Source organism: Triticum aestivum, chromosome 7D (genome assembly GCF_018294505.1).
Source record: "Triticum aestivum cultivar Chinese Spring chromosome 7D, IWGSC CS RefSeq v2.1, whole genome shotgun sequence".
NCBI lineage: Eukaryota > Viridiplantae > Streptophyta > Magnoliopsida > Poales > Poaceae > Triticum > Triticum aestivum.
Genome location: NC_057814.1, coordinates 15,066,759 through 15,084,874, shown reverse-complemented (window position 1 = coordinate 15,084,874; position 18,116 = coordinate 15,066,759). Strand labels below are relative to the sequence as shown.

Genomic DNA, 18,116 nt, shown 5'->3' with positions numbered 1-18,116 from the left:
AGGCTGGGCCATTCTGGGCTGCAGAATTGGACGAGCTCACGGGCTAGCTCGAGCCGAGTTGGGCTCGGCCCGAGGCCGAAACAAGCCCAATAACGCAGCTCGGCTCGGCCTTTTTATTTCTCGGGCCGAATCAAACCCGGGCCGAGCCTGGGCGAGCGCGAGCCGAGCTAGAAAGCTCGAGTTCGACGTCCAGATTTTCATGAGCTACTGCGGTGACACCAAGCTGAAGAGACTCGACCAGGGCTGGGCGGACTTCGCCGTCCAGAACCGGCTGCAGGTCGGCGATGCGTGTGTGTTCGAGCTGGTGTCCGGGTATGCTGGAGATGGCGGCAACAGGGAGGTGGTGCTGGAGGTGCAGGTGCTTCGAGGTGGTGGCCTGCCGGAGCCTGAGGATCTCGCCACCAAAGGAGACACCGCCGAGGAGGCCATCGCCATCTTGGACTAGTCATCGATAGTGAGCTAGGCTTCACTTGTGGCCGGTGTAGGTAGATTCGATTCACCGTACACATGTCTCCGTGTAAGCCATGGACTATCATAATATTATTTTAGAACCAAGACGCTAGGAGCGTCCGCCTTTATAGATTAATAAAGCCACTCCGCAGCATTCAAACAAGGTTCAAAAGGAAACGAAAATCATACAGCCCAGCAAGTACATCATTATAACATGTAGGCCAAAAGCACGCAGGCTTAACCATAGCAAGCATAAGTTCCAACAAGCCCAATCAACCTCCGCGTGGGCAGTGGCGGATCCAGGAATTCAACCTTGGGTGTTCAAATTTGTTTTTTCACCCTAAGAAGCCAATTGATCCACTGCAATACAAATTGTTTACAATAGCAACAATATCTCACAAGATAAAGAAAATTACAAAATAGAGAAGAAAAATTTCAGAGTTGAAACTTGGAAGGGTATTCATCTTAGGCTTAGAGATGAGGTTGTTGGTCATGTTGGAGCCATTCTGCACTGATATGCTCCCCTCCCGGCGTCGACAATGCCGCGGCCGCTGCCACAACGCTCATACCCACCCTTTGTACTGCAAGCATTCCATTCCCGTCGCTCCTCCCCACCGGCGGCGATGGACGCGGCTTGCCTGCGGCCGCTGCGTGCGACCATCCGTGCGGCGTGTCCATCGCACGGCCCTGGCTCCACGGACGCCCCGCTCCACGCACGCAACGATTGATCCTGATTTTAAGTGAAAAAAAACAAAATACACATCGTAATACTGATTCTCTTCTTCAATACACTTCTATCCGCATCTTTCCCCTACTGTCTGAACAGAGCTCGAGCTGAAGCCTTACAACCTACCATATCTCATCCCGTCCCCGCTCGGCTGGTCGCCGCCCGCGTGCGCGTGCGCTTGCCGGACCTGACCGTGCAGCAGCTTGGCTGGCACCGAAGCCCCCATCGGGGTCGGCCGGACCTGCGTCGCTTGGCTGGCCGCGGCCCATGTGCGCTTGCCGGACCTAGCCGTGCTGCAGCTTGGCCAGAATCGGCGCCTAAATCGACGTCGGGCGGACGGCGGACCAGCGTCGCCACCCAGTGGCGCGGAGGTTGGTGAGCCAGCACGGGGCGACTACACAAGAGGGCGGCGCCTCGGGCTAGTGGAGGAGCTTGGAGGAGGGGTCGAGGGAGCGAGATGAAGGACGTCGAGGACCGCAGCTAGAGCGCCATGGATTTGATATGCCCTTGGAGAGGAAGAAGGGGGACGGGGATGCTTGGAGGGGAGAGGGACTGCAATCTTTGTCTCCAGCTCGGGTCGTCAATTCCGTCCTCAAGAAAGCCGCCGGGCTGCAGTTCGTGTACTCAATATCACCTACACAGGACACATGTAAATCTCGTTTTCTTTTTGTGTTGCTCCCATCTAATGCAAATTGAATTGGGATAAAGCTGAGAGCAAATCCATTCTGTTTAAATAAAATTATTTTCATGCAATTGTCAATCTAGTGCTCACAATGCTCACTACTAAACTCAGAGTCTTGGACCAATTGATCTGTTCTCTGCTTGCTCTATGCCTCTAGGTTTGACATTTGGATAGATGGTTATGTCTGCACTTTTGTCAATAGAATTAAAATTGATTCCTGCCATCCCTATCATCATACATAAACTGAAGGATAGCTGACAGGTCAGATGCGCATGATGCATGTGGACATTGTGCATAGATAATTCTGTGAACGATTATATTTGACTGGGGAGATGGAGTAGCATTCAAAAAGAAAAAAAAACTGGTTCATACAAGTTCAAATAAAAATCACTTGTAGCTTGGAAGTCTAACACACATGCGATAAAACTATTCCTTTTACAGAATAGATTAGGTTGGCTTCGGTTGATTGAGAAAGAATTGATTTTGTCCTGTCATCAAACTAGAGTCAGAGGTCCCAATGCTCCCTTGCAGTGAGGAATTCAGCGTGGAATGTTGCTGTTGTAAATATGTATACATGTAATTTGTTGGATGACCCTGTGCAAAAAATTAGAGAAGTTTAGTTTCATTGAAGTTCTGAAACTATACTTGAAATGAAAGTGTGGACTGCTTATACCACTGGAGTATTGCCGTGTTCTTGGATCTGCGGTGGCATTGGGATGGTATGACCACTGGATTGCAGCATTGAAGCATTTAGGATAGATGTTGGATTCGGTTGATGGAGGAAGTCTTGATTTTCTCCTGTCATCAAACCAGAGTTAGAGGCCCCAACGGTACCCTGCAGCGAGGTGTACATGTTATTTGTCGGATGACCCTGTAGAGAAAGCAAAGTTCAGTTGCACTGAAGTTTAAAAAATAGGAAAAATGAAAGTGTGGACTGCTTCTACCATTGCTGTATTGTATGGTTGGAATCCAGCCAACAGTTGTTGGGTCTGTGGTGGCATAGGGATGGCATTACAAATTGATGGTTGCATTGAAGCACTTAGCATAGCATTATAGTGTAATTGATATGCAGCCATTTGATTTGTGAAAAATTCCATAGGACCCTATAGAAAATGATAGAGAAAGGTCAGTACAGTTGAGGTTTTATAAGAAACAAGCAACATTGTATTATTACCGTCGGCGGGTCATGAGGCTGTAGTTGTATAATATCATTTGTGTTCTTTTTCTTCTTTAAAGTTGCTTTCTTCAAAGGACCCTATCGAAAATGATAGAGAAAGGTCAACACATTGAATATTTTATACGAATCGAGTGACTAAATATTATACCGTTGAGGGGCCACGAGGCTCTAGATGCACAATATCATTTGTGTTCTTTTTCTTCTTTGAAGTTGCTTTCTCAAATCCACCAACGGGTCTTTTTGATCCTTTCACAGTCTTCTCCTTGACCTTCGTACCTTTTGGTTTTGCAAGCCCCTCATCGTGTTTTAAAATTCTACTAGAGGCGATGTTCGTTCCTGCCAGTATAATGCCAAATATCAGTCGTTGTTCAACAATAGTGTAGGTAATTATTGTTAGTATAGTTTGTACCTTCTTTAGTACTGGAGTTACCCAAATCTGGATTAGCACTAACCAAATCTGGATCAGCGCGAACCAAATCTGGATCAACATGAACCAAATGTGTATCGGCGCTAACCAAATCTGGATCAGCTCTAATCTTCAAGCATTTCTCCACATCTTGTGCTAATTGCTCTGCACACTTAGCAGCCTTATAGTATGATTCTTCGGACTCAGCGGCACGAGCAGCTATTTTCAGTTCATTGTTCATGCTTTCACTTCTTTGGGTAGTGCTCATGTGGGCAGAGAACGTATTTTTACCATACACTAGTGCCCAGTGTTCCTTTTTCTCAAATAGCCTTTGCAGCCATTCATTGTCACGCAGTCCATACTTGTCAATCATTTTATCCCATGCACCTACAAATTCATCCTCCTCTTCTATATCATATATACAGTGCTGAAAATCAACATTGAACTTCTTATATTCGTCAACAACTCCGGCGAGGTGCTTGCAAGCATTTTGATTCATATGCCACACACAAAGTCTATGGTGAGAGTGAGGAAAGACTTCACGAATTGCCTTCGCCATTGCCGCATCTTCATCGGTGAGAATTGTACGTGGATGTTTTCCTGACATAACTTTTAGGAAAGTTCTGAAAAGCCAAGCAAAACTAGCAGCGGTTTCATCATATAGAAGTGGAGCACCAAAGACAATAGTTTTCTTATGATTATTCACCCCGACAATCAAACCAAATGGACGTCCATCATCTAGTTTTCTGTATGTGGTGTCAAAGCATATAACATCGCCGAACATTGCATAGTCTGAAACCATTTTGGAGTCGGCCCAAAAAATATTAGTTATCAACTCATCCTCATCCACTTGAATTGAATAGAAGAAGTTGACATCTTCTGAGACCTTTTTCTCCATGTATTCTAATACCCCCCCTGTGTCACCTACCTTTGCTTTTATTGTTCTCTTTGAGTACAAACAATTTTTCATATCTGGAGGTGTAAAGCCAAGGTTTTCACTTCCACCTGCTTCTTTAGCCATCAAATCGATTGTTGCTTTATTTGAAATGCCAACTGACTTTGCAACCTCTGCGTTTGCTATCTGTGCTTCTGTCACTTTTCTCTGGGATCTCAAGTATTGGGCCATGAGTCCATTAGCAAGAGTGTGGTTATGTGACGCCTCGAATTCATACACATAATAAAATCCATCTCTAAGGCTAATCTTCATACGGGCATCACAACCACATCGTGTTTCAGGCCTACTGTAAGTGAATGTCTCCTCTCTTTTATCTTCCTGGCGATGGCCTATAAGTTGTTGTAATTGTCTTAGAGCATAAATAAATGATTATAATTAAAAAAAATGAAAATAACCCACACCTTGACGAGAGCATGTAAATGTCCGTTGCTGAAATGTAGAAGAGTTCATCACTTTATGACCACTGCTTCTTCTGATGCTAAAACCGATGGTTTTAGCATACTTGTTATAAAATAAATAAGCTTCCTCTTCAGATAAAAATTTCATGCCAAGCTTTGGTACCCTTTCATCGGTGTGATCTACTGTAGTTTCTTGATCCTATATCAGTTAGGATTCAATTTAGTTAATACACACATATAGCAATCATATTTGCCTATCATGAGTTTTTATGAACTGCATCATAAATCATATTTATATCTCTTGCAATCGTATTTGTCTTAAGAAACATGGAGTGCATTGAGACATCAGGAGTCTTAAGTTTTAGAGAAGAAATCGTGATGCACTCTAGAATCCTTGTTCTGTTTATATTTCATATCTGTACACGGTTTTTGCAAGTATATTCAACTATCTCTTATGTTTGTCCATGAACTATATGTATTGTAAAAGGAATAGAAAAAACTGTAGTGCATGTTTTCCAAAACCTGAAATCAGAGATGGTACAAGAACGTCTGAAATTGGCTACTGTACATGACACTGCTTTGTTTTTCTAAATTAAAAAAAAACTAACTTTCCATTGTTGTTTGGCTTTTGCAGAATGCGGTCACAGATTCCTGTAGAAGTTCTACAAGGGTGCAGCACACTGCTTTTTCCCGGCCAACACTCTGGATCGTGTCACAGTTGATGGAAAGTGGATCTTTTAGGCAAACATATTTGTGTGCACTGCTGGATGTGAAGTCTCCCGGAATGGTTCAAAACAAAGAAATAAGAGAATTTGCCGCAGATTCATCGTCAGAACCGAATGAGATTTCTTACTTTTGGTGCATGAGATTGTTCGTCAGTGTCCTGGTTCCCTGGAACACTCCTCGGAGAAGTCGTCAGGGATGCAAGACTCGGAGAAACCATCAGAGACGCGGATTCCTTTGCTGCTCAATTGAAGAGAAGAGTTTCCTGATTCCTGGTTAAGCCACTATTGATAATTGTGCGCTTTAAGGCTGTAAGGTCACTTCCGCCTCATATGAGATGTAGATCTTGCATTTTGGCGCCCTTTTGTGTATTCGGTGGTTCTTTTGGCGGGTGCTGAAGAAGGGAATCAGTATTACGATGTGTATTTTGTTTTTTTTTTCACTTAAAATCAGGATCAATCGTTGCGTGCGTGGAGCGGGGCGTCCGTGGAGCCAGGGCCGTGCGATGGACACGCCGCACGGATGGTCGCACGCAGCGGCCGCAGGCAAGCCGCGTCCCTGGGTGAGTATCTCATGCGTACATGCGTGGCCGGCTGCTAGCAGAAGTGGCTGGCTACTGCCGTCCTATGTGGTTGCTGTTGTTAGCACTAATCTTGATCACGGCCTCATGCAGCGACCTGGCCGAGTCACGTTCGTGCGTGAGTAGCGGCCGGGATTCCATCTACATGCATGGCTGGTTAGTTAGTGGGCTAGCTACAAGGCTGGGCGTGAGCGCTTCTAGTATGCATGCTAGCTGAGTTGGTTAGTGCATGGAGGTGTGGCGTCGTGGTAGTTAGTAAGTGCTGTTAGTGGCCGATGGAGGCGGCTAGGCTGTGCGTGGCCTTGCATATTTAAGTGGCTGGTGGTGTTGTGTAGAGTGTGGAGAGAGCTAGAGAGAGATGATGTAGCCTCTGGAAGTGTATATGCGCTCACGGTGGGGTGGTGTTTGTCTGGCAGAGTTCGAGCTCGCCAGAAATACAAGGGGCTGTTCGTGCGGCCAGAGGCGTTTGTGCGCCGGGAAACCTCGTGTCCTCTCTTTTTCTTGTTTCTTCCTTGTCTCCGGTGATCGCCGTGGTTCAGTGAGTAGGCTAGACAACAACAGCTGTCATATATTGATACATGCCTATGGTGGATGCGCCCCTGCGCATGAGTGAAGGGCGTCCCCAAAAGCGGCTCAGCCGTGCGTCGAGTCTTGCCTGGCCAACGTCTGAGTCATCCTGATATGGTCCAAGACTTCCATCACGCGCTCAGCATCGCGCTCCTTCCCCAACAGTGTCCAAGTCTGTAAAAAGAGATGACATTTGAAGATCACATCAGCGGGGTGGTTAGGGAATTTCTTCTCCATCCTAATTTTGTTACGAGTCTTCCAAATAGCCCAAAGCAACGCCCCTACGCATCGCCAAGCTATTCTAGCACTGGATCCCTTCTGAAGGAATCTATTTCTTCATCTTATCGTCTATTCCTTCTTCTTCTCCTCTTTTTTTTGTTATTCTATTTTTTCTTTTTCTCCTCTATTCCTTCTTCTTCTCCTCTTTTTTCTTCTTCTTCTTCCTCTTCTTATTTTTTATCGGGAACGAGGGTGTCGAGGAGCGCCGAGCGGTCGAGGGTCGCTGAGGGGTCGAGGGTTGAGGGTCGTCGAGGGGTCGAGGGTCGAGGATCGTCGAGGGGTCGAGAGGGGGACGTTGATCAACCCCCTCTCGGTCGACCAACTCTCGAGGACACCCAAACAATAGAAAAAAAAACGTTGTCGATCTCCTACCCCTCCCGCCCCTACCCGACAAACTCTCTCGAGTTTATAAGAGATTTATCAAGAATGCCACCATTATGGATGTGCATAATTAAGTTGATCCATATTTTACCTGATCTCATCTACGCTTCTATATGTGCACGTTCTCTTGTGTCAAAGTATTGAAGAAATCCATGGTTTCATAATTAGCCGGAAGTAACAGGCACATGATGGTATGAAGCTCTCAAAGTTATTTTGGAATGGAGTCCTGATAGGATAATTCGCTTTTTGATTCGAAGTTCAGCAAAGGCCTTCCAAATAGCGATATTCGAAAGGCTCTTGCTGAACTTCGTACCAAAAAGCGAATTATCCTATGAGGACTCTGTTCCAAAATAACTTTGGAGAGCTTCATACCATCATGCGCCTGTTACTTCCGGCTAATGATGAAGCCATGGTTTTCTTGAATCCTTTGACACTAGACAACGTGACATATAGAAGGGTAGATGAGATCAGTAAAAATAGGGACCATTTTCTGCACATTATAGAATGGCGCCATTTTGTTAAATCCCTTGCTTGACATTCATGGGAGAGGCGGTCCGGACGTCGGACATTCATGAGAGAGGCGATCTGGGCCAAACCCTAGAAGCGATGTGGAGGCCACCCTAAACCCTAGAAGTGTCGAGGCCACCCAAATTTACCAAAGTTAAAAGAGCATTGTCGAGGCCACCCCAAACCCTAGAAGCGTTGTCGAGGCCACCCCAAACCCTAGAAGTGTTGTCGAGGCCACCCCAAACCCTAGAAGCGTTGTGATTAGCTAGCTAGGTCTATGTTTGCCACTAATATATCCATCTCTCATGTTTGTATATTAATTGCCATGTTGTAATATTTGCAGAAACTATGGAGCAAAGAGACTTGGAAACAGAACAGTTGTTGGGGGACATAATCCTCGGCGGAGGTGATGTCTTGTCGTATCTCAATGACACCGATGGTCTGGAAGGAGAGGGTGAAGGCTCTGGTGATCGAACAATGGATGAGGAAGGACATGATCACGATGGCTCCGATGACCTAATGCCGGTGGAAGAAGGAGACCGTGATGACGGCTCCGGTGACCGAATGGAGGAGGGAGCTGTTGCAAAGTCCGGCGAGGTATATATATTAATTAAGCCCATGCTGACTAGATAATTGATGCATTAACTGTTTTGGTATGTACATATATTAACTCTTCTTCCTTCTTTTATAGCCCACCGGATCGAGCCAAACTTCGGTAACGAGACAAGGCCAGAAGAAAAGGTCACACTAGGATGAAAGGTTCACGTTCACAGCAATCGTGGATGATGGCCAACCGATTGAACCCAGGCGGACCAAGGATGCATTTTCTGCTCAGTGCGGAGCTATTGTTAGGGACAACATCCCGATCAGCATCCAGCTATGGAATAAGCCTAAGAACGAAGACCCTCAATTTTCTTATGTCACTGATAGAGAGAAAGATGGTCTTTGGACCTCGCTGAAGGCAAATTTCACCCTACCGCCAAAGGAGGATCCGGATAAGCCAGTTATAGAGCCATTGGTCCAGGCGTGTGCTTTTAAGAAGATGGCAGATCTATTTAGGAGGTGGAAGAATGAGTTGAAATCAACGTATGTCGACAAAGGGAAGACTCCAGAATTCACCGACCGATTTGACAAAATAAGAGATCACTGGCCCGCATTTGTTGCCTACAAGACATCGGACAGGAGTAAGAAGATGTGAGAGACAAACAAGAACAATGACGCAAAGAAGAAGTTTCACCATCGCACGGGGTCAGGTGGCTACCTCAAAGCCCGACCGTTGTGGGACAAAGTTGAGAATGACGTGCTTGCTAAAGGGGTCGAACCAGAGAAATTAAACTGGCCAGACCGTTCAAGGACTTGGTTCTTCGGGGTTGGGGGAACCTTGGATCCTGAAACAGGGAAGTGCGTTTGGACGGACGAGCAACTTGCAACACCCGTAAACAAGCTTCAGAAGTGTATCGCTGCAGCGCAGCAAGGGACGTTCATTCCCGACAGAGAGAATGACGAGCTGACCGAGGCCCTCGGGAATCCTGAGCACCCTGGATGAACACGAGGCACTCCAGGTGGTTACAAAACCCGGGAGAGGAAGAGGAAACTGGAGCAGAGCGAAATGCAGAAGCCGAATGCAAGATTACAAAAGCTAGAGGAACGAGTTGAGAGCCAGTGAGCTGCGAGAGCTACCCCAGAAGCTACCCCGCCATCTCAGCGGAGAAGCAGCGTGGCTTCCTTCAAGCTCATTCAGCAGCCTGACTTCACGGCTCCTAGCTACGCCGTGGATGCTATCACGGAGGCTCAACATTGCCAGCTTATGATGCAATGGTAGAACCTCAAAGTCAAGGCGGTTGTCGGCTCTATTGCACCTCCTCAACCCGACGGGATTTTTCACTGCCGTCCGATTCCACATGGCTATGCTGTTGTGATGGTGGATGAAGTAACAGAGGGATTTGAGGAGCTCGAGCTTGACCACCCTACAGGTGAAGGGGAGACTCAGCTGGGTATTGTTCTGAAGACTCCATGTCTATGGCGGAAGGAGCACATCAAGATTCCGAACTGGATGCCTCCGCCTCCTCCTCCGGCGAGTCAGGGCACTCCGCCTCCTCCTCCTCCTCCGGCGAGTGATCGGGGCACTCTGCCTCCTTCTCCGGCTGCTCCGGCGCGTGAGGCTGACACTCTGCCTTCTCCTCTGGCTGCTCCGGCACGTCCGAGCAGTCCGCCTCCTCCTCCGCCTCATCAACAACGGCGGAAGACAGACGCCACCGCTCCAGTTGCTCCGGCGCGTCGGAGCACTCCGCCTCGTAAGCAACAACGGAAGAGAGACGCCGCCGCTCTGGCGTCTAGCAGTACAGCCAGAGGCGGGAGGCAATACATATACGGTCCATCTCTCAAGCCTCTAGAGAAGTTACCATACGAGAGGACCGTGGTGGAAAACGTGGAGATCTATGAAGCCCAAGTGAGGGACTTTTTTGCAAAGAAACCTCCACCTCCGAAGGAGACGATAGATCCGGTGAAAACGAAGCGCACTATCGATGCCCTGAAGAGACCACCACCGCCTTCGCCGGATGACAACCATGTCCATTGTCTTAAAAAGACATTGGAAGATGCGCACCGGTTAGGAACTACTTCAAGTGATAAAATGTTAAAAGAATGAAGAAGTGGGAAACAAATTCCCCAGCTCGGCGAACAGGCGAACCAATCGTGCCCCCCGCTCAAGGTGTCTAGCGATATCGTCGCAAATCTGCCGGAGATGGTGCCCGGTACCAATCCTGGTGATTACCTGGGCGATGATGTACATTTTGATACAATGGAGGTGGACCAATTCAGATACCGGTACGGGAAGCCTCTCGTCAAAGATGGAAGTCCTCCTCTAACAACGATGATGCAAAGATTCCATCAATAGTACATGGAAACCTGCAGCAAGTCTGGGAAGGATGCTTTGACGATGAGAATTAAAGAGGAGCACGACTTCATTGGAGAAGATCTGATTACTGTTGATTTTGCCGAGTTTTTTCCGGTTCTACAATGAAAAGGCCCTCGACAAATCACCCGTGGCTTGCTACTGTCTCTAAGTACTACTTCTGTAATTAAGTCTCTATATATAGCTCAGCTCTTTCATTGCATGTATATATAATTATCCTCACTATATTATGCAGATTGAAGATCGCCGAATGCAAAAAAGAACAAATCTATGACATTGGGTTCATTAACCCAAATGTCATACATGAATGGACGGTTAAACACAATGTCTACGAAACCGAGGACAACTTGCTACAATCGTTGCTCAAAAATCAAAGCTAAGATAAAATACTCTTTCCTTACAACTTCAAGTGAGTGTTACTGTCTTGTGCATATTCGGTTTCCCTTATTACTCGAGGTTATAGTAATGTAACTGATGAGTTATGCATGCGTCCGCAGCTTCCACTTTATTCTCATAGAGATTAAGCTTGAGCCGGGAGTAGTAACCGTCTTAGACTCGAGACGAAAAGACCCCGAGGACTATGCAGACATGACTCGAATGCTCCGGAAGTAAGTTCAATCGATCATTATCGCATCATATCAGCAACTTTGTTCATTTCCTGATATCAAGTAATTATTTTCTTTGTCTGGCAGGGTTTGGAAAGAGTTCACCGCAATTTCTCCGGGACTGCCGACCGAGCTGCGATTTAAACACCCGAGAGTAAGTACTACTACCTAGTTCCGCGCATCTCCCATTGATTCTAGCTAGTTTGATCAATACCATTTGGCATGCTTGCTTATCAGTTTGATTGACCTCTATTTCTCGTAAAGTGCTTGTGGTAGGAACCCGGAAATGATTTCTGTGGATACTACGTTTGCGAGTTCATCCACAACGAGGCGGCCTCTAATAAGCGGGGCTACTCTAAAAAACAATCTGAAGTGCGTAAGCAAAAATATTCACAATTTTATTTTATTACCATCATTTGTGTTGAGTTTCATTCATACACATGTATTGACCCTCTTCTTCAATGTAGATCTGGCAGATGAGGGATGAACTCATACCACAAGATCGCATACGAGCAATTCAAGAGGAATTGTCGGGATCCTTTCTTGACCATGTCATCAATCCAGCCGGAGAATACCATGTGGAAATTGACTTTAGATGTTAGGGATTGTAAGAGATCTGATATTGTATATATGTAGCTAGTAGCGTCGGATAGATATACGAAAACTTGTTGTTCGACCAATCTCTCGGAGAAGGACAGGTCGATCACTTCTCTCTGTATATGTTCATGACGATCTTGTGTACTTAATGGTTCCTTCATTTGCTTACTAGCTAGCGTGTCGAGTTCTCTCTATACGTATGGTACCTAGCGTCGACCAAGCAAGGAGATAAGAGAGGTCACTTCTCTCTATTAGCTAGCTACCACAATATATGAAACCCCTAAATTAACCCTCCAAAACCCCCAATCCCCCCCCTTTCAAAAAAGAGAAACAAAAACCCCAGCTCCTGAGCTGCTGACGCGTGGATGCTTTTTGGTCCCGGTTGGTGTTACCAACCGGGACCAAAGGCCCTCCTGCCTGGGCTCACCGCAGCAGCCACGTGGAACACCATCTTAAGAACCTGGACAAATGGGCCTCTGGAACCGGGACAAATGGGCCTGTTTCTACTAGTGATTTGTCCGACGACGTTTTCACTTATATCGCTGCATAGCACTTAGACGGTGTAGCCAGTGAGTAGGCTCCGAGCCCAAGGCTAGTTTTGAGAAATTAGCCTTGGAGTCGATGCAAAGTTATATAAGGAGATAAAGAAGTAGCTCCCAAGACTATGGTGGGCATCAAAAAATTTGTGTCCGGGGTATTTATATTGGGATCGGGGGTTAAGTGAGAATTGTTGTTTGCAGGTCTCAACCTCGGCTCTGAACTCCGCCTCCGAGGAGATTGCAGAGATGAAGTGCAAGCTCAAGAGGTCTAAAGTGGACCTCGATCTGCTGAACAAGCAGATCAAGCAGTCACAAGGTAAGCTGGAAATCCAAGATGTTACATTGAGTGAAGATAGCTCGGTTGAATTATAAGCTAAAGCCGGACTGTTTCAATGATAGCTGCCTCAGCCGAGCTATTTAAAGCTCGGCAGGAGGCCCAACAGCAGAAGGCTACGGCCGCCAGGGCTGAGAAGGACCTAGCCGCCGAAAAGGTAGCTAGGGACAAGGACCAGTCACGGGTCCTAGAGGTGGAGGACACCTGAAGGGCGTGTACAAGGAACGCAATGCCCTTCGGGTCAAGCGAAGAGCTCAAGAAGCTCGGCCTGGCGCACGCTGAGCTCCAGTCCCAGGCCCAGGCCAACCACGAAGTACTCCCACAAGTGGAGCAGATTGTTGTGGGTAAGCCGTTTTTACTTCAATGTGTGTTTGGCAGCAAGGGGTTCGTCGAGCTCACCCAGTTGTGGCGGTCCGCAGAGGTCTTCGCGGATCTCCCGAAGAGCGCGCTAGACGCCGGCCGACACTTCGGCGAACGGGACGGCCACGTGGTGGAGAAGGCATCCTGGCAACAATTCCAGGCGTCGCTGTGTCCGGAGCCGCTAAATCATCGGACGAAGCAACTGGCGAAGCTTCCCCATATGGCAAGGCCGGCGCTCCAGGACCTTTGCATCAATCTGTGGCCCACGAAGGTGCTGCCGACCAGCTTCTTCAGGCTCCTAGTTCGGCTGCAAGAAGCCGTCCGCAAGTGGCTTGCTGGAAGCGGTCCGCGTGCCTGGAGGGGGCTCAGCGAGCGTACGCCTGCGTGAAGAAGCATTTTCGGCGTGTTGAAGCAGCAGTTGTTGCCGTGGGATCCCCCGAATGGTAGGATCGGACCACAGAGTAGTTCCTTGCCAAGCTGGTGGAAGGGGTCCGTACACTAGTGCAGAACCGGGCTTTAGTCCCGGTCCGTAATGGCCTTTATGAAGGAAATATGCCCTAGAGGCAATAATAAAGTTATTATTTATTTCCATATATCATGATAAATGTTTATTATTCATGCTAGAATTGTATTAACCGGAAACATAATACTTGTGTGAATACATAGACAAACAGAGTGTCACTAGTATGCCTCTACATGACTAGCTGGTTGATCAAAGATGGTTATGTTTCCTAGCCATTGACATGAGTTGTCATTTGATTAACGGGATCACATCATTAGGAGAATGATGTGATTGACTTGACCCATTCCGTTAGCTTAGCACATGATCGTTTAGTATTCTGCTATTGCTTTCTTCATGACTTATACATGTTCCTATGACAATGAGATTATGCAACTCCCGTTTACCGGAGGAACACTTTGTGTGCTACCAAACGTCACAACGTATCTGGGTGATTATAAAGGTGCTCTACACGTGTCTCCGAAGGTACTTGTTGGGTTGGCGTATTTCGAGATTAGGATTTGTCACTCCGATTGTCGAAGAGGTATCTCTGGGCCCACTCGGTAATGCACATCACTATAAGCCTTGCAAGCATTGTAACTAATGAGTTAGTTGCGGGATGATGTATTACAGAACGAGTAAAGAGACTTTCCGGTAACGAGATTGAACTAGGTATTGAGATACCGACGATCGAATCTCGGGCAAGTAACATACCGATGACAAAGGTAACAACGTATATTGTTATGCGGTCTGACCGATAAAGATCTGCGTAGAATATGTGGAAGCCAATATGAGCATCCAGGTTCCGCTATTGGTTATTGACCGGAGACGTGTCTCAGTCATGTCTACATAGTTCTCGAACCCGTAGGGTCCGCACGCTTAAAGTTTTGATGACAGTTATATTATGAGTTTATATGTTTTGATGTACCGAAGGTTGTTCGGAGTCCCGGATGTGATCACCGACATGATGAGGAGTCTCAAAATGGTCGAGACGTAAAGATCGATATATTGGACGACTATGTTTGGACACCGGAAAGGTTCCGGAAGGTTTCGGACATTTATCGGAGTACCGGGGGTTACCGGAACCCCCCCGGGAACTAATGGTCCTTGTTGGGCCCTAGTGGAGAGAGAGAGGGGCCGACCAGGGCAAGAGGCGCCCCCCTCCCCTTGAGTCCGAATAGGACAAGGAAGGGGGGGGGCCCTTGCCTTTCCCCTCTCCCACTCCTTCCTTCCCCCTCCTTCTTGGACTAGGAAAGGGAGGGCAAACCTACTTGGAGTAGGTTTCCCCCTCCTAGGGCGCGCCACCCCCTTGGCCGGCCCTCTCCTCCTCCCCCCTTTATATACGGAGGAGGGGGGCACCCCATAGACACACCAATTGATCTCTTTATCTCTTAGCCGTGTGCGGTGCCCCCTCCACCATAATCCACCTTGATAATATTGTAGCGGTGCTCAGGCGAAGCCCTGCGTCGGTGGAACATTATCATCGTCACCACGCCGTCGTGCTGACGGAACTCTCCCTCAAAGCTCGGCTGGATCGGAGTTCGAGGGACGTCATCGAGCTGAACGTGTGCTGAACTCGGAGGTGCCGTGCGTTCGGTACTTGACCGGTCGCATCGTGAAGACGTATGACTACATCAACCGCGTTGTGCTAACGCTTCCGCTTTCGGTCTACGAGGGTACGTGGACAACACTCTCCCCTCTCGTAGCTATGCATCACCATGATCCTGTGTGTGCATAGGATTTTTTTTTGAAATTACTACGTTCCCCAACAGTGGCATCCGAGCCTGGTTTTATGCGTAGATGTTATATGCACGAGTAGAACACAAGTGAGTTGTGGGTAATATAAGTCATACTGCTTACCAGCATGTCATACTTTGGTTCGGCGGTATTGTTGGATGAAGCGGCCCGGACCCACATTACGCGTACGCTTACGCGAGACTGGTTTTACCGCCGTGCTATGCACACATGTGACTAGCAGGTGTCAGTTTCTTCAACTTTAGTTGAACCAAGTGTGGCTATGCCCGGTCCTTGCGAAGGTTAAAACAGCACCAACTTGACAAACTATCGTTGTGGTTTTGATGCGTAGGTAAGAACGGTTCTTGCTCAGCCCGTAGCAGCCACGTAAAACATGCAACAACAAAGTAGAGGACGTCTAACTTGTTTTTGCAGGGCATGTTGTGATGTGATATGGTCAAGGCATGATGCTATATTTTATTGTATGAGATGATCATGTTTTGTAACCGAGTTATCGGCAACTGGCAGGAGCCATATGGTTGTCGCTTTATTGTATGCAATGCAAACGCCCTGTAATGCTTTACTTTATCACTAAGCGGTAGCGATAGTTGTAGAAGCATAAGTTGGCGAGATGACAACGATGCTACAATGGAGATCAAGGTGTCGCACCGATGACGATGGTGATCATGACGGTGCTTCAGAGATGGAGATTACAAGCACAAGATGATGATGGCCATATCATATCACTTATTTGATTGCATGTGATGTTTATCTTTTATGCATCTTATCTTGCTTTGATTGACGGTAGCATTATAAGATGATCTCTCACTAAATTATCATGATATAAGTGTTCTCCCTGAGTATGCACCGTTGCGAAAGTTCTTCGTGCTGAGACACCACGTGATGATCGGGTGTGATAGGCTCTACGTTCAAATACAACGGGTGCAAAACAGTTGCACACGCGGAATACTCAGGTTAAACTTGACGAGCCTAGCATATAACAGATATGGCCTCGGAACACTGAGACCGAAAGGTCGAGCGTGAATCATATAGTAGATATGATCAACATAGTGATGTTCACCATTGAAACTACTCCATCTCACGTGATGATCGGACATGGTTTAGTTGATTTGGATCATGTGATCACTTAGAGGATTAGAGGGATGTCTATCTAAGTGGGAGTTCTTAAGTAATATGATTAATTGAACTTAAATTTATCATGAACTTAGTACCTGATAGTATTTTGCTTGTCTATGTTGATTGTAGATAGATGGCCTGTGCTGTTGTTCCATTGAATTTTAATGCGTTCCTTGAGAAAGCAAAGTTGAAAGATGATGGTAGCAATTACACGGACTGGGTCCGTAACTTGAGGATTATCCTCATTGCTGCACAGAAGAATTACGTCCTGGAAGCACCGCTAGGTGCCAGACCTGCTGCAGGAGCAACACGAGATGTTATGAACGTCTGGCAGAGCAAAGCTGATGACTACTCGATAGTTCAGTGTGCCATGCTTTACGGCTTAGAACCGGGACTTCAACAACGTTTTGAATGTCATGGAGCATATGAGATGTTCCAGGAGTTGGAGTTAATATTTCAAGCAAATGCCCGGATTGAGAGATATGAAGTCTCCAATAAGTTCTATAGCTGTAAGATGGAGGAGAATAGTTCTGTCAGTGAGCATATACCCAGAATGTCTGGGTATAACAATCACTTGATTTAACTGGGATTTAATCTTCCGGATGATAGCGTCGCTGATAGAATTCTTCAATCACTGCCACCAAGCTACAAGAGCTTTGTGATGAACTATAACATGCAAGGGATGGATAAGACGATTCCCGAGCTCTTCGCAATGCTAAAAGCTGTGGAGGTAGAAATCAAGAAGGAGCATCAAGTGTTGATGGTCAACAAGACCACTAGTTTCAAGAAAAAGGGCAAAGGGAAAAAGAAAGGGAACTTCAAGAAGAACAACAAACAAGTTGCTGCTCAGGAAAAGAAACCCAAGTCTGGACCTAAGCCTGAGACTGAGTGCTTCTACTGCAAACAGACTGGTCACTGGAAGCGGAACTACCCCAAGTATTTGGCAGATAAGAAGGATGGCAAGGTGAACAAAGGTACATGTGATATACATGTTATTGATGTGTACCTTACTAATGCTCACAGTAGCACCTGGGTATTTGATGCTGGTTCTGTTGCTAATATTTGCAACTCGAAACAGGGTCTACGGATTAAGCAAAGATTGGCTAACGACGAGGTGACAATGCGCGTGGGAAATGGTTCCAAAGCCGATGTGATCGCGGTCGGCACGCTACCTCTACATCTACCGTCGCGATTAGTTTTAGACCTAAATAATTGTTATTTGGTACCAGCGTTGAGCATGAACATTATATCCGGATCTTGTTTGATTCGAGACGGTTATTCATTTAAATCAGAGAATAATGGTTGTTCTATTTATATGAGTAATATCTTTTATGGTCATGCACCCATGAAGAGTGGTCTATTTTTGTTGAACATCGATAGTAGTGAGACACATATTCATAATATTGAAGCCAAAAGATGCAGAGTTGATAATGATAGTGCAACTTATTTGTGGCACTGCCGTTTAGGTCATATCGGTGTAAAGCGCATGAAGAAACTCCATACTGATGGACTTTTGGAACCACTTGATTATGAATCACTTGGTAGTTGCGAACCGTACCTCATGG

General features: G+C 46.7%; 2 protein-coding genes across 2 annotated transcripts in view; one reads left to right on the top strand and one right to left on the bottom strand.

Annotated features, from left to right (window-relative positions):
• Nucleotides 1-445, top strand: part of LOC123165960 (B3 domain-containing protein Os06g0112300-like) — a 1,726-nt gene extending 1,281 nt beyond the window's left edge. Inside the window, exon 2 of the mRNA XM_044583723.1 lies at nt 193-445. Coding sequence (XP_044439658.1) covers nt 193-445 — 253 coding nt within the window. The remainder of the gene's footprint in view (nt 1-192) is intronic.
• Nucleotides 446-2,192: 1,747 nt separating this feature from the next.
• Nucleotides 2,193-5,738, bottom strand: LOC123165961 (protein FAR1-RELATED SEQUENCE 5). Its single transcript, XM_044583724.1, has 6 exons — nt 5,649-5,738; nt 4,799-4,826; nt 3,446-4,726; nt 3,185-3,372; nt 3,034-3,114; nt 2,193-2,730 (listed from the first exon to the last, which is right to left on the bottom strand). Exons 1-6 carry the CDS (start codon nt 5,736-5,738, stop codon nt 2,527-2,529), a joined length of 1,872 nt encoding a protein of 623 aa, XP_044439659.1. The 3' UTR covers nt 2,193-2,526.
• Between the last annotated feature and the right edge of the window lie 12,378 nt (nt 5,739-18,116).